Source organism: Pezoporus wallicus, unplaced genomic scaffold (assembly GCF_028554395.1).
Source record: "Pezoporus wallicus isolate ANWC-B61680 ecotype Strahan unplaced genomic scaffold, APGP_CSIRO_Pwel_v1 contig_6484, whole genome shotgun sequence".
Taxonomy (NCBI): domain Eukaryota; kingdom Metazoa; phylum Chordata; class Aves; order Psittaciformes; family Psittacidae; genus Pezoporus; species Pezoporus wallicus.
In genome coordinates, this window is record NW_026638903.1 from 3,628,565 (window position 1) to 3,654,670 (window position 26,106).

Below are 26,106 nucleotides of genomic sequence, written 5' to 3' on the forward strand. Positions count from 1 at the left end.
ACAGGTACTTTAATGCATTATTGCTACCAAAGGCCAGCTTCCATGAGCTGCATGGGAAACATTCCTCACATTGCTCTTGTTGAAGAGACTTAAACTGATTACTAAAGGTGGCTTTAAGTGCTTAAAACCAGCCTTTACCACTAGGCTTTTAGTTTTTCATCAGCAAAAATGGTAAAGCAGTAAGGCTAAAGATTTCAGAATACAAAATGGAGAAGGTTCTGTCTTGCTGTAGCTGCCAGTTCCCCTCAAAACCACCTTACCTTTTTATGTTTAGTCATCCTCCTCTTCCCACAGCTGCTCTCCTGACCTATTTTTTAATGTTCTTTTGGCTTATCTGGAACAAGTTAAGTCTGTGTTTTATAGAGGAAAATTAATGGTTAAATTAAGCCAAACCCTGAGGCTTCTTTCCCTTCAAAAGACAGGTCACACCATTCCATGCCATGGCATTATCTATTCCAGCAGGCATTGTTTGTTTGGTCTGTACTTTTTTTGCTGCATTTTGGTGTACATACTGTACTGGAACTCTTAAGAAACAAGCCACAGAGCATAAAGTGAAATGAAGATTTATTTGTTGAAAAATAAATATTAAAAAAGCAACATTTACCATTTGAGTCAAGTTTCCTGCTTTAGATTAATGCTTCCCACATTCTCAGCCAGTAGCATCCATGATGGTCATCACTGGGCTCCAACTTCTGAATCATAGCAGCTATTGCACATGCAGCAGAGGAGCTAAGTACTACCTTTGGAGAATTACAGTGCAAAATTCTCATGGGCCGACCACTGAATTTTAAAAATGCAAAGTGCAGTTTGCACAAGCAACAGAATCCTTGGCCTGTGCCCTCCTTCCCTGGAATCTCCAGGGGAGAGTGCCTGAGAATCTGTAGTGAGCTACTTCACTGAACTTGTCTGAAGAGGAGACATGAGCTCAAACCTCTTCAGCCTGTCAGAAGAGCTTCGAAGCACCTTAAGTTTAGCAGATGTTTTAGGGGATCTCCAGTGTGACCCACTCAGAGCAATACAGATGGGACTGTGAATTTTGTGGAGTTCAGTGAAAAAAGGTAACTATCCATTATCAGCTAGGTAATACTTGAAGCGGTCCCTACACAATCTCTGTTGGTAGAAAACAGGCACTTTATCTGTATTATAAATATGCACCAATATTCTGCAAGTATAGAAAAACAGCCAGTAACAAACCTGAAATAGCTCCAGAATTTCAGCCTGCAAGAATTTGAAGTCTTTTTAAAGAAACAACACAATAATGCCTGTTGTATCAGGCAGTTATTACCAGTGCAGGTGGGAACCTTAGTTAAAGCTCCACCTAAGCTGCTCTCAATCGTTCCAAAGTAAGTTACAGTACAGCTCCCTAGTATACATCAGTTCCCTCTTCACTTTCAATCTACAATTAGATCCTAGTAATTCAACTTCTAATCTCTGCTTTGGCAAAGCTGTCTCCAAGATGAACAGGGATTTTACATGATCAGAATTAAGACAGAAGACAACTCTGTGTGGAAGTGACTTCCCAGAGTGCCTGGACTACACCAGGTTTATCCAAGCTTTCACTACCAGCTTCCTGTGCTTCAATAGATTTATTTTCTTTAAATAGCAGCAATACTTGTTTCATGTTAGCTCGCCATCCCTACTAAGGAAGCTTTGCTTGCAGTTCCCATGCACACCTGGCTTCAAGTAAACCCTTAACTGTATCAGGCATTCACTAAAGGGATTCACTGGCATACACTGATTAATGGGGTGTCAGCCACCAGACTCCCAGCTTTCCTGGCTGGATTTCCTTTTTCCCTGTAATATTCAGCTCTCAAAATCATATCTCTGTGGGTGATGGATGCAGTCACAGAGAAAAGACTTGCTAATTCCACATTTCCTCATTTTTTCTTGAAGGTTGAAGTGGGAGAAGATGAGAGGGAGTCAGTCATCATTATTCTTCCCAGAGTCAGAGCAACGTCAAATAAGAACAGAGAGCACCACTGCAGAACACCTTCATCAAAACCTGTTCTTATACATGTCAGAGAGAGATACTTGAAGGTAATATTTATTTTTTCAGTTTACAGGTAATACGTCATTTACAAAAAAAAATTACAGACAATGCGTCCTTTCAGTGCAGTTTCAAACTAGTTCAAGAACAGGCAAAAGTCTGTGATGATTTGGAATGCTAGTGTTCAACAGCACATGCTTTTTTCCCTTAATTGATTGGGTGGGGTAAGGAAGGGGGTACAGGTGGGGTGAGGAGGAAAAATGCCAATGTAAGTAAGGCCATGCGAATAAAAACTCCTTAGGAGGACACAAGTCAGTCTGGCGTACTTTTATTCTCAGGTCATCAGTGCAGAGACTGGAAGTTCCAGAAGACAGCTGACACTTGTTATGTGCAGTGTCCTTAGAAGCCGCAAGTACCTTCCACTGACTTCAATTCTACACCAGTGCTATGATTTCTGATCACCTACTGAGCTAGTTAAAATATAATGATTAAATCTTTATGTCTACTCTCCACCATTTGAATTCTCATTGTAGTTGCTGAGAGAAAGCAAGGTCAAGCTGAAAATACAAGCTGCTGCTAGGTGGTGGCACAACTAAAGAACAACAGTTTGACCACAGCATGGTTCATTTCTTTAAAAGCTGAAATACAGCAGACAATTCAGCACAAGCAAACCTACAATTTCAGGATGGAAAGAAGCCCAAATTAGCGTACAATAAATTAAGCTACATCAGTTAAGTACTAGCATGAGGTTGATCCAACCACATCAATCCAGGGAGAGGCGAGATGGACTGACTGGCTTCCACAGATCCAAAGATTAACCCAAAGCAGGAGAGCCCTCTGTGAAGTTCCCAGCTGGAGGGAAACAGTTTATACCAGTATTTAATGATTTCCTGATCTGCCACTTGCGTAACAGTTGCTTCCTCTCTGCAGTATTTGTCATCTTGGACAAGACAAAGCCTACGGAACAAGAAAACCAGTACAGATTCTAGATCCATTATTTCAAGTTTTAGCCTATGCTTTGTTCCTTATCTCACTTAATCCTGCAAAGGATCTGTTATAAGGAGCAGATCAGAACACTGCAGTCTCTAGACTGAAGAGAATTCAGACAGTGGATTAGCTGTTACATTTAAGCAGAAGAGTCAGAGATGACAAAGATTGTATGCAAGCAAGACTTTACCTTGGGAGCAATACACCCAGCGGTGCTTTCTGTTATTGAAAGTCCCTCTGAATCCTCCAGAACAATCTCCTGTGACATTCAAGTAAGGACCACAGCACAGGAACAAGGCCTTTCTTCCAGTAAAACCTGGACTGGAGCAGTGTTACCTGACCTCTTTCCCCAGTCAACCTGTTTACTTGCTCTCCAGTATAGTATGCTAGGGCTTTCTGGGGTGAGCATAAGGACTATCAAATTAATTCCCTAATAGCTGCCACAGACTATTTCTAAGTAAGGTGTGCAGAGGGTGGAAGGGGCTTTAAGGGAAGACTGCATGCTTGCATATATTTACAGGGATTCTCTCCACATCTGACTTAAAAAAACCCTATTATTAAACACTTTGAAAGATATTTTTTTCCTTTTCGCAAAATTAAAATCAACCCTCAAAGATTAACTGCATATAAAAAAGAAACTATTTTACAGCACTGACTAGTATTACCCTTAAAATCAACAGGAAAACCCCCAACATGCTGTTATATTGGTTGATAAAGCAAAAATTGCCCACAACATAATCACCCAAAATGAACCAGTGTGAAGTTTTTATTTGCATGGCCAAAGTATCTTCCTTTTGTTCCCCTGCAACTTCATTTCCCTTAACACGCTTTAAGGTTTTTACTGCAGAAGGAACAAGATACAACACTGCATACTTCCTTGAACAACCAATCCCACAACACCTAAACATTTAACAGATGTAGCAAATGACAACACCACAAGCGGGGAAAAAACTAAGTTCCACCATTCAACATGGTTGCTGTCTGCAACAGCATCTTTAGGGCTGGCCGAAGTGGGCAACTTCACTTTAGATCATTTCCTCCTTGTTTCTTTACAGTGTTGGTGGTTTCAATCCATACTTCTTTGCAACTTCTGTCTGGGCATAGGCAGCATCACAGAGCGAGTAGAGGTGGGCCATCTCCATTTCAGATTTGGCCAGGTTGATAGCTTTGTTGAACATTTCAATGGCTTTATCCAGATTACCCCTGAAATAAACCAAAATGCAGTCCAATTAAGACCAGCGTAACAAACTTTTCATCCCTACAGCATCTTTTTTTCCCCTTACACTCTCCCCTACTAACAGTTTAAAATTACTTTGCAAGGAACCACCACAAGAACTTGTGATCATGATGAGCAGACTGAGAGAAGTTGCTACTAAGCCTAAGTAACTATGACAGCTCTTATATAACCTTCCTCTTGAGAGCCCCCATGAGTGGTACTGTGGGATAAAATGTTCTCTATAGGACACCAAGTTTACAGAAAATACGATGTGACAACTAAATGAACTCTCATCCCCCTTGAAAAAAGAGTTTATATACTTTAGAGGAAAACTAGCACACAGACAAGAGCTCATATTATTTGATTAGGAAATGCTTGCAAAATGTCTCACAGAAGCAGTTTAAGTGTCTGTCCTTTTGATGGCTAGACATGTAAAAAAAACAAACTCAACTCTTATACTCTCAGCTACACCCCAAACTTTTGCCTAACTGGAATACTCTGTTACAGAATAGTTCATTAGTCTTTCCTCTATCCTTTGAACTTTCAAACTGCAGTCCTGTTGGAATAAAACCCAAATTGTCAGACTTGAGAGTATAGCTCAGGATCCTCAGTACAAATGGTCCTCTAAGATTGTGTTTAAACACTATATGAGGTGTAGAGGAAGCCTAATAATGATTAAGGAAGTCACTTTAAATGCAGGAGGTACGTATTTAAACATACACAGAGCCATCTGCATGAAAACAGTGAACATGGGAACTTGTCAGATCGTAAGCCATAGAGGAAGGAAGGCTTTACAAGAGTTACAGAAGTCAGGACTCCAGATAAGAGCTGGCCTTGCACAGCACTCAGAAGACAGAATCACAGAAGATCCTAAGTTGGAAGAGATCCATAAGGATCACTGAGTCCAAATCCCTGCTCCTTGAAGGGCTACCTAAAACTAAACCATATGACTAAAAGCATTGTTCAGATGCTCCTTGAATTCTAACAAGCTTGGTACTGTGACCACGTCCCTGGGGAGCCTGTTCAACTTAAAATCCATAAGGATATCTAAAGGACTACTGTGAATTCAAAAACAGCTAAGAACTCTTAACATTCCAATTCAACATTACCTTTGCACTTCAATAGTTCCCATGGTTTCATATGCAAAATCACATTTGTTATCGATTTCAATTGCCTTGCTTATGAGTTCTAACCCTTTGTCTAAATCTTGCTTCCACTGGAGCTGAAGTAAACTAGAAGAGAAAGGAAACTCAGAACAAACTTCACATACTCTTCCCAAAACCCTCATCATATAAGCAAAAATAAAATCTCAACTGTACTTAAATCCTAATGCAGAGTAACGGTAACTTCATGGCTTTTAAAAACATGTATGTGTAAGTCAATTTCAACAGGTTATGTTACCAGTTCAATGACTCTAAAAAAAGGCTAATCCCTCTCCAGAAGACTGGTTACAAGTTAATTTATGAAAGAGAAAACTTCAGTACAAAGTGAAATTAAGATAGGGCTAAAGTAGAAGCCAGATATACTTCACGTAGATACGCAATTAGGAATGAAATTAATGAAACTTTCCTGAAACTTATTTCCAGTTCAGTCAAGAGAAACTACAGAAATATATTTAACACCACTAAGTTGTTTTCACAATAAAACATTCAATTCAGGTTGATTCATCTAAACATGCCAACTGGCCTTGACCAAAAGGATTGCAAACTCAATACGTACCCTTTATGAACATATGTAGTGGCATTGTCTGGCTCAAGGTCAATGCATTTATCATACATTTCATCAGCCTTGCCAAACTGCTGTTGATCAGTTAGTGCCTGCATCAGAATAGAAACTTGTATGTCAAAAAGCAGCCAAAACATGCACTCTGTGGTAGGCTAATTCTAATTAAAACCATATTGACAATGCGAGATTAGAGATAGCTCTCTATCATTAAGCAGGCCAGGCACATCAGTTATGAGAGTTAAGTTTCAAAAATCCAATGCCTAGCTTTAAGTGCACAAATTACTGACCACAGTACCACCTGTAATGTTACACAAGCAACATGCTAAGTGTACTGCAAGTTAAAACCATTCTGAAAATCTGTACCTGCAAGTCTCAACTTCTTCCTTTCTCAAACACAACTGTTCCAAAAGGAAGTGCATTCGTACATGCCTACCTACTTAAACTTGGAAGATTACATGCTCCACACTAGAACCAGAAGTACGTTTTCTTATTGAAGAAATTACAGTCTCCAATACAAGTGGACTCTGAACATTTGTACTGAACTCTGCTTGATCAGTACATGTCACTCATAGCAGACTGAAACTGTTACCCTGGCACCACACATTTAAATCCTGACTGACCTAGACAACCCCTGGCATCCATCAAGCGAGATGCCACACACATGCAAGAATTCAAGGGGAAATGTATGCCAGACCTCTTGTCTCCTGAAAACCACCCTTGACTCTCACCACTTACATTCTGCTCCACTGATTCACCCTCTACTCCCTATACCCCCAAACACCCACACCCATAAGTTCAGGTAGCTTATTAAAGCAGCATGTATTATCCCAGGACTTATTTGTAAAAATCTTCATATATTATTTGAAGAAATGCATGTTATCAAAGATAAAAGGTGCAAGAAAATGCAGCATTTTCTTTAAGACAGAGACAAATATACCTGAGCATAGAGTGCATAACCTTCAGCACACTTTGGAAATTTTTTAATGACATCTTCGAAGCCCTTCATGGCTACTTGCACAGGCAAAGCGTTACTTCCTGTATAAGCCTGGCGATACTATTCAAAATAAAATAAAAAAAGAAGGAAAAAATGAAACACCACCACAAACCCAGGCTCATCAGACCTCTACCTGCTCTCCCATGAGATGCATGCATCATAACAATTACAAGTTCCAGAAAATGACATGCCTGTACATCTACCAAATCTGGTTTCAGGAACCTAACACATACCCAAGTCTGGTATACTGGACTTGGAGAGGAGAAAGGGTGAAAGAAGGAAGCCATTAGGCCTGATAGTTCTCAATAACCTCCCTCTATTTCAAAAGCCTAGAAATTCCAAGCCTAACATTCCTCCTTGTTCACACCATACAAAGCTGTCCTCAGAAGATTCCTGCACACAGAGATACTGTACTATCTTGAAATAGGGTTGTTTTTTGGTTTGTTTTCCAATTTCTTGAAGATGACTATTTTCCACATTAATGCTTTATTTAGATTTCATGTGATACAATTAGAACGATCTATAATTAGAATGATCTACCACAAAACTGAAAAAAATTATCTGCTCTGAATAATGAACAGTTCAAAATGAAAGCAGCAAACCCTTAATCCAACTGAAGAAACTGTTGCATATTTTCCCTACTTTATTAAAAATATATTCAGATGTTTGTTGCCCTATTTTTCTGTTAAGTTGTAATAAAGCAGAGAAATACAGTATGTTTTATAGAAAAGAAAAAGCACCTAGATAACCAGCATGTTACCTACCAGAGCAAAACACTTCTGTGCTTGAGCCAAGGCAGAATCCGGTCGCAATCGGATACATTCATCAAAGTCTTCCACAGCTTCTTCAATTTGGTCAAGCAGGATTTTCAGCTAGCCAGAATGAAAGAAAATCCTATTTCTGCATTTAATCTGTGCTTCATACGCTTAAGTGATAATTCAATTATCATTAGTTACTCTTTTTGTCTCCAGTTCAGGTGCAGAACTGCCTAGAAACCTACAAAAACCATGACTAAAAATCACTGCCATAAAGTAACAGCCACCAGTGAAACCAGCTTCAGATACAAAAAGGCAATGTGCACGTGCAGGGATTGAGAATGCTTGCATTTTAGGCTGTTGCCGTTACTGCTTTAGCATTATGTCCAGTTTCCAAAACTATGCTGTATTTTCCCAAGTTGCTTTGCCTCGCTGTAGTTAATGCCCACGGACTATTTGTATGTCACAACATTTTTGCTTTCCCAGCTTGCATTTCAACTTGGTTTTTTTGACATTCTCATTCCTCCACAAAGGAGGAGCTCACTTCATCATTCTTTCACTTCACTGTCAAGCTCCTGTAAAACACCAATTTGCAACCTGCAGAAAACTTTCATTCCCCTCAATTACCACACACCACCATCCTTGTTTCTGAGCATTAAAGAGATCTAATGAATTCATGGAGAGAGGCACTCAAGCCGTAGAAGTCTTCCTTATGAATACGACTTAGCACATCTGCATATGGGAGTGTTTCCTCTTTTATTCCATCACCTTTTATATTACACTTCTGTGGAAGCAGTCCTCTCCATGTTCAGAAGTTAGTCAAAGACACAGCAGCATCACAAGGCAGAGAGGGATGAGCTGAACAGATGCAAGTCTAGGCCACAGTGCTAGAGACACTGAATTATCAAAGAACATGTTACATCTGCTGTAACAAAGCTTCTTTGCAGATGCTGCTCTGACATATGAGGCCCCTTCACTGGGCAACTTATATCTGCTGTAAACGTATATAAGGCCTAGAACTTTTAAGTCAGTTTGTATTGATAGAGGGCTGAACCTCTGTTACTCCTGTAGTTGTAGGAAAAATGCAGAGTAAACTGTTTCTGCCTGACCAGAACAGCAAATAAAACTATGTGTTTATTCTGCAACAGTCTCAAATTAGGAGTTCATGGTTTTCTGCCACAAATAGTATAAAGTGTCTCCAATGATATACAGATCTTTATTTTTGTATATATTGAAATATCCAGGTACTGGGACGAGATCTCTAATGTGTCTTACTTGTCCTCGATGGTGGTAAACATCCGCATTCTGAGGATCAATATCAGCAGCCATGTTGAAATCTTGAGTGGACAACATAGGTTGCTGCTGCTGCATATACATACTTCCTCGTTTGATCAGAGCATTAGCTCGGAGCTGTAAAACAAGTTCAAAGAAACATCAACCACTCCAGCATTCCCTCAGATTTAAGGCTTTGTTACAATTACAGTAAATTTTTCATTTGAGTCGTTTCTCCTACTGACAGATTTCATTCATTCTAACCAGGCGTAAATTTCATACTGAATCTAAATGAATCAACCCCCTTGCTTAATTTCAAATACGTCAGTCTATGCTTCCATCTCAGTGGACTTCCAAACCCCTAAAAATACTTTCATAAGACAGGTTCCCTATACTTAGAACTACACCAACATTTTGTGAAGCAGTTCAATATGCAAGTACAATTAACATTTTTCTCTTATCTATGAACCACTATTTTGGGCTGGGTAAGCCTCCAGTTCATTCAACTTCCTCTGTTCTTTTGTTTGTACTATTTAGCACAGCTGTCTCAGAAAAATCAACATGCCTTTTGAAAAAAATAAGACAAAACAGTAAATAAACCAGAACACTCCCATTAAAGTACCTGAAAATACTTTGAAAAACAACTTCTTGCACTATAATGGAAGTTTATCAAAATTCTACATTTTCTCAACCCAAACTATAATCCAGACGTGACAGATTCTTACCTTCACATTTGCATCTTCCATGCTGATGACCTGATCTAGGTCTGGTTTGGCAGCATTTGCATTGCCAATAAGTAAGTAGAAAGTAGCTCGCAGAAGCAAAGCTTCTGCCACGTATTTTCCTTTTGCTTCAATTTCTTTTGTGCTTTCACTGATAATTTTGTCATAGTTCTCTTCTTCCATATATTGTTTTGCCCTCAAATAGCCAGAGCTGTAAATGATGTAAGAACAGTTGTGTATACATATATACATTCACTGCAATTTCAGTTCAGATTTTTCATTTAATCATAACAAATACTAACTTTTGCTACACTGTTACACCACCAGCATAATAAATAAATTACAAATATTCTTGGACGAGCCATCACAGACTGGAAACAATTCAGACAAAGAATGGCCAAATTACATTTGAAATAATGAATAAAAAATGTTTTAAAGCTCTTGAACTTGAGCTTCATTTGCCCCTGAAATTTTATTTCATATTAAGGGCAGCGATAATCTGCTTTAAAACAAGAGGGCTGGAATGGAATTCCAGGGCAAGAAAGTGAAACATCAAACCTAGCAATGTGCTGTTTATACATGGAAGGATTTAACAGCAAAATTTATGGTAAGCACTGCCTTGTCCTCAGCTAAGTGTTCTGTATTCAGTGAATCTGCCTGTAGATAGGGACATTCTATCTTACCTAAAAAATAAATAAATAAATAAAATCCTAACACTGTCTGTAAGGTTTTCCATACTGACAGCAGTGATACGTTCCAAAACTAAACTGGAAAGCAGCATAGTAAGTGAAAGCACCATTCATAAAGTCCTCAAGCGCTACTCAAAAAACAAAAAAGCTCAAGCTTTTCTTTGTCAGAGCAAACCTCTCATTTATGTGCATTCTGATTCCAGAAAGTTAAAATGCCCTTTTAGCCCAAGCTGCTGTAAGTTCACAGTTTTAATTAACAAAGACCCTTTTCCTAGCTTGTCTTCTCCCATCCAATCCAAACTTGCTCTCTTCCTTGGAAAGTGTCCTTCAGTATAAAGCACTCCTTTCTCCAGAAGCATCATTCAGCACTCTTTAGTCCTCCCATCTCCTAAAATTTACTATGATACTGTTGTAAGTATTTAGTGTATCTCCCCAATCTCATTGTCCTTTCTCTATTTAGTAGGGCTTTGGAACTAACTAGTCAGCTTTCATAAAAGTTTCATTTTTAATACTGATCTCATTTCATAGGCTCACTTTATTACCACAGGAGTTCCCATGCCAACTACTATAAAAACAACAGCAAGTTACACTGAGCAGAATGTAAAAATTACTGCAAACTTAATTCCAGCACCAAACAACACCCAACTGTACTGTACACTCACTTTTCTTTTACTTCAGAAGCCTCTCCCTCCTTATCCTTATCTTCATCTGATTTCTCACCCTTAAGCAAAGGCTGGGAGATTATATCATCTGTGAAAGAACTGAAGTAGGATTTAATGAACTGTGGTGAGGGCATCAGAGGCTCACGATTCTGAAACAGAGAAATGTAATTTCAAGTCATTAGATGGTAAGATCAGATGGCAAATATATGGCAATGGATAAACAAATATGGTTATAAAAATATAATTCATGAAAGAACCAGTGTTTGACTTTCTACTATCTCATTTGATAGTCTGATACTTTTGATTTGACAGTTTGACGTTCAGCGTTTATTTAAACTTCAGATCACAACACACATCACCACTAGAAATAAAGTGAACATATTCAAGAGGATGGAGATAGTAAATTTCTGCATGTGTGGCCAGAAATGAAGACTCTTAGGGTATTATAAGGCATTGGGTAGATATACTTAAGCAGTATGTGTGCACATAAATAAGGTGAAAAATGTGAGCTGGTGATTTAAGTATGAACCTAAATTCAAGTAGATTCTGAATGAAATTTGCCCTTTTTCTCCCCAACCTGCCCAAGAGAAGCTGCTATCGCTGATATGAAGACTAATGAGGCAATATCCTAATTCTATATGGAGATCGGTCCAGATACCACACATTTTACTTGAAGTCCCAGAAGTAACACCTCTCAGGTACAAAATCTTTTCAACAGCCAATAAACACTCCTTGCTCGAAACAAACACTGTACATGAGAATTACAATTCAGTCTCTCCTGCAAGAAAAGTCTGAGTTTCTATAGGAAAGAAATTCAGCATTTCAAACCCAACATGGATTTTGGTATTCAACCACCAGCACAAAAAACCAAGCAAGAATATTTTAATAACAGGTGAGAATGTTCTAATACCTATTCCAACTTTTTTGTAAACCTACAGCCACTTAAAATGACTGCTCCTTGCTACCCTTGCATTTGCATACTTCTCTTTTCTGCAGTTTCCAAATAGCAACACAAACACATCTGAGTGCCAAAATAGGAAAGTACAGGTATGAGGACCTACTCACAGAAATGAAACAGAAACAGCGACAGACTTGGACAAACTGAATGTCAGAAGTAATCTGTAGTAGTTAGGAAATGAAGGCATATTTCTTAAGACAGACTTGGGAAGTCTGACCACTATTAAATAGATGTGACTTCACACTACATCATTTTTTAAGTAATGCTTTTCTTCCTCTTTTAGAAAAGCCATCACCCCACCTTAAAATAATGTTATTTTACCACTTTCTAAAAGGTAGGAATTCTGCTGTCAACTTAATCTTTCCTACATGAAATTTCTGTTTATTAAACCAAGAATAACCTGGGGGGAAAAGTCCTCAATCATAATTCTTCTCATTTTAAGTTATTCCTTAAATATGGAACCAACATTTTTATGCATTTTTTATTATGATGTATAAACCTTCCTATCTCAACACACATCCCTAACTCAGCCACCTGATACCCAACTGAACATTTGATTGCTGCTGTTCCAACATATACTGTTTCCATTATGTTGCAAGTCTGAAAAAGCCCCAGGTTGGGCAGCACATCAACTGAGGGTGTGCTGAATATCATAATAAATTTGATTATTAAAAGAAAACAGTTATTAGGAATAGACATCTCTACTGAGGTTTAAAAAACTTTGGACAGGTCCCAAAAGAAAACAGCATTGATACAATAGTAGCCTTGTACAAAACTGTGTTGATTCTTCAACAGATGAAGACAGTGACTTGCTTGTACAGCACTAACAGAATGCCAGCAACCAACATTTCAACAACCAGTCAGGTGAAATCAGAATTTGTCATCAGTATCATAAGACCTACCTTATATTTCTCTTTGGCCTTTTCTTTTCCAAGAAGTTTAAGAACTTTATCAGCTAATAACATACTCTGCTGGTTTTGGAAGGCTTCTAAAATGCAGACTGCAGTGACATCTAGGAAACAAAACAAATGAACAAACAAACAAAAGAAAAAAATCACAAAAGTGAGATTAAAGATAAATTCTGATAGTCACTGGAGTACACTAAAATGTGCCACTGTCAAAATGAGTCTACCAAACTAATACATGTCCTGTTCCAGGGTAAAAGCCTCTGCTTCCAATTTGCTGTATTTACCATGTTTTCCAAGATATAAATTTGTAACCAAAATGATCTTGTGATAAAAGGACTTCATGACAGTGAATTAAAGAAATTACATTTATTTTTATCTTAATGGTTTTATCTAGAGACAAACACACTTAGATGAACAGTGAAAATACGTACCTCCCAGCTGAGGCTCTCACCATTCTGAAACTCTGAGGACAGTAATTATGCTCATCTCATGCTCGCATTAAAATTGCTAACACAGCTTCTCTTCTGGGACTGGTCCTAACTGTCTACTCTTAAAACTAATATTCAGTCCCATTATATCTTGCTTCTTCCTCAGTTTAAGAAACCTTCCCATATTGTATCTTCCTCCCCCCCCCCCCCGAAGTTTAAGAAAGATACCTTGCTGGCTGGTCTAAAGTGCTATGCCGTATCACATCACCATCAGTCACATATAGAAGCCTCTGCAAATGTTAACCTATTGTAACCTGAATCACGCTTTGCAGTGTGAAATGTGCTGTTATGGTACATTATTTCTCTAGATCCCCAAGTTAATGCAATACTACTACTGATTTTTCCTATTCAATTTTCACTTAAACATCAGTGAAGATGAACAGAGTTTGGACTTGAAATTCAAAAAGCCTATTGTTTGAATACATTTGAAAAACAAGTGTCTTACTCTGGAGCTTTAGTATAGTTCCTGTAATTCTAGGCTGCTGTACTATTACGCCATCATTTACACATAAACTCCCCACAACTCTGGCACAGACAGGAAGCACATTGGAGTCTGCAGGAAAATACACTGCACTCATAAGGAGTGCAGTGTCCTAAGTAGTCCTTTTTTACTCACTATGGTCTTACATGGCAGAAAGGCATTATGTCAGCAGATAAATAAACAAATAGATAAATAAAATGTCCACATCTTATTTACCTTCTAATTTATCAGACCTGATTCTTAGCTCTTGCACATACTTAACAGATCTGACAGTCAGAGCACTGCCTTTTCTGTCCTTCTTTCACAGTGAGTACAGATGAAAATTTCATTTGCCTTTTAACCTTACAACAGCCGGAATGATTTCACTTGATGAAATTTAAATGGGTCCTTTCAAGCAGTGTCCCTTAGTTTAAAAGAGCCCTCAGACAACACACCTGACCTGTAGCTCTCCTTAATTTTCATGGCTTCTCAGTCACAGTTTCCTGACAGTTCAAAATATATTTTGTTAGGAACAGTATCTGGAAGGATTTGACACAGTTTCTGCCAAATAAGTAGTGTTAATATTAGAATAAAATAAAATAGTTAAATCTGTTCCAATTTTCATCACAGTTATATATCAAAACAAAATGCTACTTAAACTGTTTTCCCTTCCTAAATGCCAATGCATTTAAATGACTAATACTCTTGTTTCTGACCATCTATCTCCCCCTGCAAAACCACCTTGGTTTCTGTAGTAATATTGTTTCACTAAAATAAACAGGGAACAAAGTTTGCTTACTGTATGAAAGTAAACAACTGCTGTCTGCATTATCCACTAAGCATGTTAGATGAATTCTATTCTAAAGTACAGGAGTATCCTCAAAAATAAGACCTTGAGTGGCAACTCAATTTCTCAGCAGCTATTTCAGATAAAAGCAGATGAGAGCTTGAAAACTGGGAAAAGGTTTCTACAAGCAAATAAAATCTAGTTGCGGTAGCTATGAATGGTTTTAAATAAGTAATTCTGTATTACTCTAGCTACAGAAGTAAAACCATCCCAGAAGTTACTTCCAAAGCACCTGAGCTAATTCCGCTTTCAAGTATACACATCAAGAGAAACTCACCTTCTAAACATTCCTTCTTATTGTCTAGCTTCTCATGAGCCTTTGCACGTCTGAAGAGAGCTTTTACATATTTAGGATTAAGCTCAACAGCCTTTGTGCAGTCTTGTGCCACCTCTGTCCATTTTTGCTGTGGGCAGAAAAACAACACAGTGAGAGAGGCCCCACTCAGCTGCATTATATTAGCTTTCTACTACCAGCTCCAGGGTCATGCCACCTGATAGTAGCATCAATTCCCAGGGCCCTGGTTCTACCTGCTTGCTTCTATTTCTACAAGTTTCTCAGTAAGAAACTGCCAGGCACCACTGCAAGCCACTTGCACCAGAACAGCCACAAAACAGAAAAGGAATTCCTACAGAAAGACAAATCTAGGTAGTTGTGCAAAGCATATGGGAGAAGACAATGAGCCGATTTGAAGAAAAAAGATTTAAACGTAATGAAAACCAACAAACAAGTTCAACAAAGTGCTAAACCCCTTCCACACATGCAAAACTTAAGTCTTAGGCTTTAGCAGAATTTCTGGGATATTTGTTCAACTTTTGAAGTAGCATCCACTCAAATATTTCGCCTTTCACCTAGCTTTTAACCTAAGTTAAAGAAGCACTCTAGTATAGAGAAGCAAAATTAACTTGTATGCAAGAAAACTGTTCCAGAGGATAAGAAATTAAAAGCTTGTCTTACAAGAAAGGGACACATAAGAATTATAGAACATAGATTGAGAATAGTTAACAGAAGTTTTATTTGTATGTGAAAAAGCACAATGAGCTAGTGAAAAATAACTGCAAGCAAGAGTGTCTTGTGAAGGCAGCAGATATCTCCACCTGGGATCTTTCAGTGGACAAAAGTGACAAAATACACAATTAACATTGAAATTTTTAAAAATAAACAATTATCTTTAACTTCTTACCAGTTGTTCATATGCAGCAGCTCTATTTTGATAGAAGGTAGAAAGATCAAGGTTTTTCTCAGGAGGGCACAGGCTGATAGCCTCAGTATAACACTGAATAGCTTGCTCATACTTTCCTGCTTTAAAGTATTTGTTTCCTTTGTTCTTAGCAGCTTGGGCTCTATCAAGAGGGCTCTGAAAAAGGAAGTAATAGGACAGTTCAAATAAGAAAAGCACACTGATCTTCAAAGATATACAATGGATCTGAGCAGTAAACTCTAGCCTAGACTGCTGAAAAATCTCAATCCTCCCATTTCCTGGGAAAACACAACCGATTTTCTTTTGCAAGTGTATCAGAGAGGAGACATCAACTTTCCAAAAGATTCACTATAACAGTATCAAACAATGTGGTAATTCCTTTTTGGAAAGCTAAGCAGGTTTTAATTTTACATGACTGGTGATCACTAGAACCAATAAAGATATGTTATTTCTCCAAAGACTAAATATGCAAAGACAACAAAGCCCTCCAAGTAATTCAAATAGGAAAAGTTTCCTACTCAAATACACAGAGCTTGTGAGACCAGAGCTGACTGAGAAGACTATGAATTAAACACAGAAAACACTCTGTGGAAAACCTACTGAGCAAGAAAAATAAAACCTGTAAGGAAAACAAAGCTGTTCTGCCTTCTATACACTAGACAAACTAACTTTACAGCTAACTCCTCCACAGCTTCATCCAACTGCTAATACAAAGTGCTGCACCATCACAGTCATTCTTAGCTGCAGATGGAAAACTTGGGTAACCGGCCTATGACCCTGCTAAATGAATCTTCACATTCTGCACTGCCTGTTGACCATCTGCCTTTCTGCAGAAACTAACACTGCTACCTGCAACCCCAAGATTTAAAGAACAGTTATCAAATATTGTGGCTTATATGGAATTAGATGGAAAAACTTCTCTTTGTATCAAAGGGGTGTGAGCCACACTCCAGAAATATAGAGCTGCAAAAACACCTAATATATACCTTGTGGATTTCTGCTCCTCTTTGATAGCCTAGATTTAAGGATCAACATTTTGGGGCAGTTCAGGCTAACATGCCAGACCAAAATGAACAGAGGTATGAACACACGTGTCATCTTACCAACCCCTCTGAGGGAAAGAATACAAACTGGGGGCAGTTAACACCTTAAATAGCTGCAGAATTCACTACATCTCACCTGTTGAATGACATGCACTGAAAAGATCATCTATAACTTGCTGGCAATTGCCAATACTGCTCTTTAACCATACTTCTGCCTCCTCTCTCACCTCATCCACTGCCAGCATCAAACTACACCCAGATTACTATAAGACAAACCTGAAAGCATCTTTGCATTTCATCAGCCTCTTTATCTTAAAGTCCACTCATTTCATGCCAGCCTGATCATTTTTAGCATCTAAATGATTTTTAAAACTGAAAACCTGAATGAAACCCAGGAGTTGCTGCACAACCCCTCTTTAAAGGACTAGTTTCCAATCATGGAATAAGAGAATCAGATAACGGGTACCGGCATTAGTTTTTAAATAAAAATAGGCATCCAAATAGAACAAAGGCACTCTTGAAGACAAGTGAAACCATATAAGGGAGGCAATTTCTTAAATATCCCTACTGCCAGAAAAGCTCTTCTCACATGGGTCACCAATCACTGGGCTTGTAGGAAGTCAGTCTGCATATCTCCATTGTTCACAGAACAAGGTAATCAGCATGGCTTTTAGACTTTTTGGGGGGCTTAAATGTTTTGGATTCAAACTGATAAAAGATTATTTACTTCACCTGTTTTCACACACTGTGTGTAACTCTGTGGATACACAGATCAGAATTAGAGTGCAAATATTTTTACTGACAGCCAAATAACTATGTATTTGATAAGCTGTTTCTCTAAAACATAACCCAAGTCTGAAAAGGTTACACTTATTTCAGTACGACCTAAATTTAGCTCCTTATACAACAATGCTGCTCTTTTAACTAAGGGAAGGGTTAAGCATATGCAGCAAACTTAAATGCATGAAAGTCAGCTTTATTTTTCCTTCTGCATTTCTACAGCAAATCATATTAGCAATGTCCTTCTACAATAATATACAAAATTCAGTGCTATTCACACTTACTTGCTACCAAAAAGAAAAAACACAAGATGTGGGCCATGCTGCAACATTCATACATGTGTTCTCAGTATGCAGATTATTTAAGACTGCAGAGATTAAGCCTACAGTACAACTAGATTACTACTTTATGATCACTGCCAATTCCTGTAGCTCAGGGATATGGTACCCCTACATGTGCCTCAGCCTGACCAGTCCATCATCTTCACCCTGTGCACTTTGACAGAACTGCACTACAATGCCTGCATAAACACACATGCTACAGATGAGAACTACTGGATAATATCCAAATGCAATGGCTGCTCCAGTGTCAGATATGGGATAGGAACTGTAACTGGAAGCAAGAGATCTGTAGTTCTGGGGCTGTCACTGGTGCTCTACTGGCTCTTGGGAAGCCTAAAGTCTTCAAACTAATCTATGTACATACAACAAGGACCAAAAACTTTACAGAGTACAGGCATGGTGCCACAGGAAAGCCAATTAAAACTAGTAACTGTTATCACAGTAAGATTTGAGTAACAGTAGGACACAAACCACACAACCAACTATACAGAACTGAATCATCAAATAGATGCTAGCTCCATGGTTACTCTGCCTCATGCATTGTATAATTTGAGGGTAAGAAAAGAGTTGGAGCACAAAATGCTATCATGTAATAAAGTTATCAGTAATGCCTATGGCAAGAAAGAAATCAACTGAGTTTTGTTTGTTTACGCTGCCTTAAACTAGACTCCTACCTCTTAGATGGTTTATCTCTGCAATCTTAGTCTGCATGCAATACACTGTTGAATTGAACAGCCAACATTTTAAACTCAAAGGCAGATACAGCTCTATCTTCAATAAGCCTATTCTGGTAACGACTTAAATGACAAAAGAGTCACTTAGCAGCTCATACCCATGACAAATGGATCCCACAGAGGCTGTACAGAATTTATGCATTTAAATTAACAAAATACTGCATCAATATCTTGAAGCCCAAATGGTGATAAAACACAGGTTTTAAGCTCTAATTTTAAATAATTATTCTGATGAGATTTATTTTCTTAATAATCACGAAACTCTTTAACCATAGAAAACATAGGAGAAAATAGTGGATCAATTTACAGCTCCAGTATAAAACTGATCAAATTAAGGAACAAAACCAAAACAAAGTTTTTACTTTAATTTTGTGACATTTTAAAGAACATTCATAACCTCTCCCCCCACACTTAATAATTTCAGTTCAAGTGACATATTTCAACTTAACTATCTGCAGTATAACCTGATGAAGCAACACCCACTAAAATGCTGAATCTCATTAGTGTCTTCCTTTGGTATGCTTTTGTTTCTTGTTGCTGGGTTTGGGGTTTTTAGCTGATGGCTTGGCTTGGCTTTTTAATTAAAGAACTCATGTCACATTATATGCTGCAATACCTTTTCATAATAGCACAAACGGGAATACAAAAATTGATTCTTAGCAAAAGATCCATTTCTGGAAGTTTTACAAGCCTTAGATTTAACTGACAAAATGTTTTCGGCTGCTGCTTCTCATCCCTCCAGTCCTTCTCAGTTGCTGCATTGACAACGTACACTAGTAAGAAACTGATTATGTATGCAAACATGATGCACAAGTTTCTGCTTCCATTTTCTGGCAAATATAATAATACTCGACATTACTTTCCAACTTCACTGCTTCTCCTCACCTGACCCATTGCCTTTCTATGTGGTGCACTGGACATATTTGCTCCTGTGCTGAAGGTTAGACAAGAAAAACTCTCAGTTTGTCATCTTCTGGTCAAAAAATCTCTGCAAGCCAGCTCAATAAAGTGAATGGAAGTCCACAACCAATTATAGCTAAGGCAGTATAAATGAAAACATCGGAAGTTATCTGCAGTCACATAAAAAGTAACATCTCAGGATCGCTTTCAGCAACTGTTCACTAACTAGTCTTAAAACAAAGTTTAAACCAAAGGACACTTGTGCACTTGAAAAGCCCTCCGTTATCTAGGTAACTAAATAAGCAGATTGCTAACTGTGTAAAGACTAGATAGCACTAACAAAAATTTCTTAACTGTTACTTTAACCTCAGCAAATGTGCTTTCCTCACAAAATGTTAAGAAGCTGCATGCAAACAGCAGCAACTTAATAGCAACAGACTGCCATCTGCACGAATAATAAAGCTTTATACAGTAACCCTCAGCAATGCCAACATGGTTAAACTAGCAGTTCAGAACTTTATGTATTTGAGGGAGATTATTTTTTAAAACGGAACAACAAATTTGCTGCCAGCCAACGACAAAAGTGATTCACAACAGAAGCACAAGCAGGGAGTTTCAGCATTTTGTTTTGGGTGAAAAGGATTTGTATGAGCCCTTGTCTGACAGATGACATGGAAGAGGACTACGCCTTCAGCCATCTTAACTCATCCACCTGCAAAGAAAAAATAGCCCCAGTCTGAATCTCTTGATGAGATCAAGTAAAATTTTAAAAAAGGTATTGTTTTGGCTAACATTCACTTTTCATCTCACTTCTTATCTCAGACCTATACTAAAAAGTCATTAAAAGAGTACAAATGGCTTTGAGATTCTCTTTAGCACTAAAACCACTATGAGAAAAAGTATGTCCACGTAAGTTTAAGATGTAAATTCAGAGCCCAAGCAAGGATGGATATAATTAGAAATAATTAAGCTCAAGATTACAGTCACCTTGCTTTTAAATGAGTTTGCCATTCATGCCTACCACAAACAAGCCAGCTGCACATGAGCTACTCAGAGTCTAACAATTGTTTTACTGCTATCATACACACATTTAGTACACCTGTCCACTACAGCTGGCATGGAAAATAGAAGACTTACAGTAAGTCAATAGTGAGACTGATGAGGCAACAGGTGCATGGTACAACAGAAATGACTTTTTATGTACTTTGCTTAGATCAATTCAGAATAAGTATTGACATAAATATATCTAGATAAAGAGGTTTAATTTGCTCATATACTGATCTAATGTCACAGCAGTGAGATAGGCAACATTTGGCAATTGCTGTTAAGATAGATAATGGAAACAAGCCATACTAGTTGGCTGTTGAGCCCAATGGTAACACCATACAAGCCAAGGAGTTTGGCCACATTCAACCACCATTGCACTCAAGGACTATATTCAGTTCAGAAGAAAATGTGCAAAGATAGTGAAAAGCTATGAACCCAAATGGCTTTGTCTGCAATATACAATGCTGACTAAACAATTCAAGAATCTCTGTCTGGTGCTTCCTCACATACTAAAACCACAGCACTGCCCTACGGAACTGGTGAAAGAGTAAGGAGGTTAGAATTGGGCTATCACAGACTTGGAAAAGGAAGTGATTTCAACTTAAGGAGAAAGAAAAAAAAAAACAAACAGAACCAACCAACACATTGTCTCACTGACTAACCAGTGTATGCCCCTGTCAAGACAAGGAGGGTATTAACTTGCTAAGTTTATCATGGAGTAAGGAAAAAAACACCATTAATCAACCGGGTATCAATTAATGCAATAAATACAAAGCAGTTTACTACTCCAACAGGCTTAAGTTATGCACCATTCACTACAATCTAAGCAAGCATGTAAAAAACAACTGCTGGTACTGAGTAACTAAAACATTCCATCTAAATTACAAGAAACAATGACAGCTTCTGTAATTAACAGATGCAATTTGACTTCCCAACCTCTGTGAGTCATCCATAAACACAGTTTTTTCATCAGCACTTAACTGGTCCAATAATACCAGTTGACTGTACTTCTGAAAAGCTGTGCTTACAGGAGACAGAATCTGAAAAGCAATTCAGCTCTTCCCAATATAGTACCTATGCTAAGGGCTTCTGCCAACGCGTCAGTCACAGATCACACACATGGTCACTGCATCTATGCCAGGAGAATCCCCTACTGCAGGCACAGCCTGGGGAAAAAAACGTGAGGCCTCTAAGGCATGTAAAAGAAAAGCTTGAACTGTATGCAAAATAAATCTGAACAAAGAACAACTAACATTTTAGACTCTATGTATTTTCAAAAAAAAAAAAAAGAAATCAAGGTTATGTCTTCAAAACGGTGAACAGAGCATCAAATGGATACAAAAACTGATTTAATGAAATGCACAAAAATGTCTGAGCCCTAAGTCGTATTTATGAGTAAAAGCACAGTCACCTGACACACACATACATACAGCTGTTGGTAGCACATTCATTACTGACCTGTATGTTTTATTCCAAGAGACTTCCCTCTTATGTTCAGATTGCGAATTAGTGGCTTTAACCCACTGTATAGATTTGTATTTGAAATCCAAGTTTAAAAAATACCTCACCACATTAGGAAGGCAGATAGTTAAAAGGGCATTTCAGGGGTGGTATTTTTAATCAACAGCCTTATTAATAACATCCATAACTAATAAAATATATGTGGAAAAATGAAATCTACATGGCATCACCACTTTGAGTATAAGGAACGGGAAGGCAATCCTCTACACACACATAAAGCAGCCAAGGGAACTTGTAGCCACATTCAGTTTCCTGCTGCAGCCATATTTTGACCAGCTAGACAATTATCTCATGTAACCAGGTAAATCTAATACATTCTTCTACAGTTTTATCTCTCATTTCTTTATAGTATAAGCAATGACACTCTTCAAGGTACTCTGTATCATACACTCAGTCATATCCATATTCTTAGCTACACAGAGTCTTACAGTAATTTAATTTGTGGTCCAATGTGAGTGAGCTAGACACACAATATTTTACATCAAGTGCTATATAACTGGTTTAATTGTTTGAAGTTTCTGCTTTTGGTACAACTACAAAATGACTACAAACCATTTGACAGTACATACTGCAATTCAGAAACACAACCAAGAAACCCAGAGATAACACATTAATAGCAAAGTCACTGCAGCTACACAAAGGTCACAAGCAGCCTGCAAACCAGAGCTCACACATAGCAAGCACACTACCATAAATATGCCAGATGCTGTTTGCAGCCACAAGCCAAAGTTACCACAGTAAACAATGTCTGAATTTGTCCTCTGTACACCACTTGCTCAGTACTGTTGCTCGTGAAAGAACAAATCACTGCCTTCAAGTAACTGCCTCCGGGTCCAGCATAGCTTTTGCAGCTCACTAGGCTTCCAGGAATGCCGGAGAGTACCTATGATTCACCATCTGCGCCGCCCTCTTCACCACTCCTGCATTCCTGCTGCTGTCTGCCCACTTGCTAACACTAATCTCCATCAATTAAATGATCCAGGCTAAACTGACCTTCTTCCAGTCTCTCAAAGTTGTTTGGTTTTTTTTTTTCGTCTTCTGATCATTTCAGATGGGAAGTTTATGCCATGGTCTGACAGATATTTCAGGTGCTTCACAACGGGGAAGACAATGCAGGTACATCCTAATGAGATTTTCTTATCAAACCAAATCAGTTTGCCAAATCCATGTTTGTAATGTTTGTCAACTGTAACCTCACCTCAGTAATACAATGTGACTATCATGGTACAGCTGTGACCATAGATGTGTGGAAAGAGCATCTTTTGTATTTCCCTGGAAAACATTTCACTTTGAAAAGATTCGGGCTGAGTTTCCTTAAAACTCTGCTGTATCCTCAGACTAACACACAACAGACCACAGATTTCCTTTTCAAAATACTATTTCTGGAAGCAACTTACTCATCACTATTCCACACCTCAGCAGAAACACATTCACCCAACAGCAGCACGTTGTCAGACCCATACTCACCTGACTGATGTACACTTCATGACAAGACGTGTTCAGTAACGTGCTTTTCCAAGTACCAGTACCAGGACTGGAACAAACACACATACACACTCTGAACAAAGTACTACCAACGGCAACAAAACGAGAAAAAACCCGTGAATGTCTTAACAGCCGGTGGCTAGACCCTCGCGGTTACACGGTCTGCCCTCCCCGCTCTTTTACTCTCGGCGCGAAAAGAATGCACCCGAGCTGCAGCATGACTCTGTCCCCTCACTGGCGTCCCCCAGGGCCTGTATCCCGACTCCTGACATCCGCTTTTTAGACGGGGCCAGTGGCCTGGCCTACCGGACTCTGTCGCCCGCTGACCGGAGACGGGCCACCCCCCGACCTCACCGCCGACGGAACACCCGCCCTCCAGCCCCCCGCGTCCCCAGCCGATGAGCTCAGCCCCGGACCCCCCATGCCCGCTGAGGGCGGCAGAGGCAAGCCCCATCTCTGACGGTCAAAGCCCGGCCTTCTCCTCTCCCCGTCGGCGGGGCTAACGGCCGCAGCGCGCGGCGTGAGCTGTGGACCGGTTCGCGCCAACCGCCGCCGGCACGCGCTCACCGTCTCTTCGTGGCCGGGCCCATCGGGCTGCCCGCCGCCGCCGCCGCCGCCGCAGGGCCCAGGGCTCGCCCGCCCCTCAGGGGTCTTCCGCTCGCTCGCGCCCTTGCTGCCGCGGCGGGCCGCCCGCCGACCCCACAGGTACAGCGCGCCAGCTCCCAGCAGAATCGGCGCTCCCAGCACCAACGCCAGCTGCCAGCGAGACAGCCCCGCGCCGCCGCCGCCGCCCGCCGCCTCCACGGGCTTCGAGGCGGCCATGACGCGCTCTCACCGCCGCCCGCGAGAAGGGACGGGACAAGAGTGGAGGGAAAGAGTCACCGAACACCCGGGTCACGGCGGAAGGGCACGGGTCGTGCAAGCACTTCCGCCTGCCTCACAGCCAGGCTCGGCCTGGCAGCAGCCACCTGCCGGCGTGGTGGCGCCACCTGCAGGAGCGGCGGTGTAGCTGCAGGGTGTTTGGGGCAAAATTGTCCTCATTATAAATGTCTCTCTTTTTAATTTATTAATTGAATCTGTCATTAAAATAACTTAATATGCAATACTGAAATTTTATATATGTTGTATATACATATGCATTATATATATGTGTGTGTACATGTATACACTTAGCATCCTTACTTGCAGGCAGAGGAAGCTAGTATTTCTGTCTCCTGGAGTACTCAGCTGTGGATGAAGATGAGTCGTCTGATATTTTTTATGCTCAGATAACTAATCGGCTCAAGCCTAGAAATTTCATTCTAGGTGGGAGAGAAGTGGAAGAAATATGTGCAAAGACACATATTTCACTGAAGAAAAAAAGGACTAGTAAAAACAGTAGTAAGGTTGCAAAGCAAATACCTCAGGACCCCAACTAAGATTTGCCCTGCTGGACTTCGAGTCAACATATCTTGGTGCCTGGTAAACAGTTTGAGCTGCTTCTTCCTTAATTTATGGGTTATTACTATTTACATAAGCATATTTTGTTAAGCTGTGGGACAGCCTTTCTCCCACTTTTCCCTGTCACCCGTCTCAGCACAGCAGAAGCATTTCCTACTCCACACAAGGCTGCAGTTCTGTCTCACATGTCAGAAAAGAAGAAACTTGGACCATACAATAGAAAATACATATCAACAGGCTGATAGCTTGCTACTAGGACAGCCTAAATTCCATCCATGTGATGAGCTAAGAACTAGTGTAGACCTTCAGATGTACCTTGCCTGTACAGAGTGGTAGCCTCAAGGACATAAGACAAATTTACGCTGTCAGAACATGGCCAGGAGTGCTCTTCTCTACCTTGAGAATCAGCCTACATGACCTTTTTATTGCTTCAGGTGTCTTTTTTGCTGTGCTGTTTTGCATGTATTCCTTTTGCTCCTGTCCATCTGGGCCTCTGCACAAAAGCAGCCACTGCAGGTTTGGCTGTGTCTCCAAGCTCTGATACACAACATCTGAAGATAAGCAGTCTGAACACCCATGTACTTCAGGTCGATCTGCTAATCATGGTCTTATCTGCCCTGGACAAGGTAAAAACTTGCATATCCATGACTAACTGGTCCTTTCACACCTGTTATTCGGAATGAAGAGTCCTACATGAGAGTATTGTATAAATACAATAAAACCTCACACCTACACCCACATGAATGAAACTGGAGTTTTGTTGCTACATCTGTACTACTAAACATGCTGGGGACAAGGAGCAAGGTTTAGTGCTGAACCATTGATTCTCTGTAATGCGAAATTGCCAGCAAGCTTTTTGGCATACTTCTGGCCAAGGCCAACTAGCATCTCTACAGCAATGCCTAGGCAACAGAAGAACACCTAGACACAAACCAAGGACTGCTTC

The 26,106-nt window shown here is 39.6% G+C and overlaps 1 protein-coding gene across 2 annotated transcripts; it reads right to left on the reverse strand.

Annotated features, from left to right (window-relative positions):
• Positions 1-2,028: 2,028 nt before the first annotated feature.
• TOMM70 (translocase of outer mitochondrial membrane 70) lies at positions 2,029-24,590 on the reverse strand. Of its 2 annotated transcripts, XM_057413043.1 has the most exons (12): positions 24,288-24,590; positions 15,852-16,025; positions 14,948-15,074; positions 12,870-12,979; positions 11,010-11,158; positions 9,662-9,869; positions 8,940-9,074; positions 7,674-7,781; positions 6,853-6,969; positions 5,910-6,007; positions 5,300-5,422; positions 2,029-4,177 (listed from the first exon to the last, which is right to left on the reverse strand). In XM_057413043.1, exons 1-12 carry the CDS (start codon positions 24,540-24,542, stop codon positions 4,024-4,026), a joined length of 1,758 nt encoding a protein of 585 aa, XP_057269026.1. In that variant the 5' UTR covers positions 24,543-24,590; the 3' UTR covers positions 2,029-4,023. The 2 variants fall into 2 exon arrangements, with proteins under 2 accessions (XP_057269026.1, XP_057269027.1); XM_057413044.1 differs by lacking the exon at positions 5,300-5,422.
• Between the last annotated feature and the right edge of the window lie 1,516 nt (positions 24,591-26,106).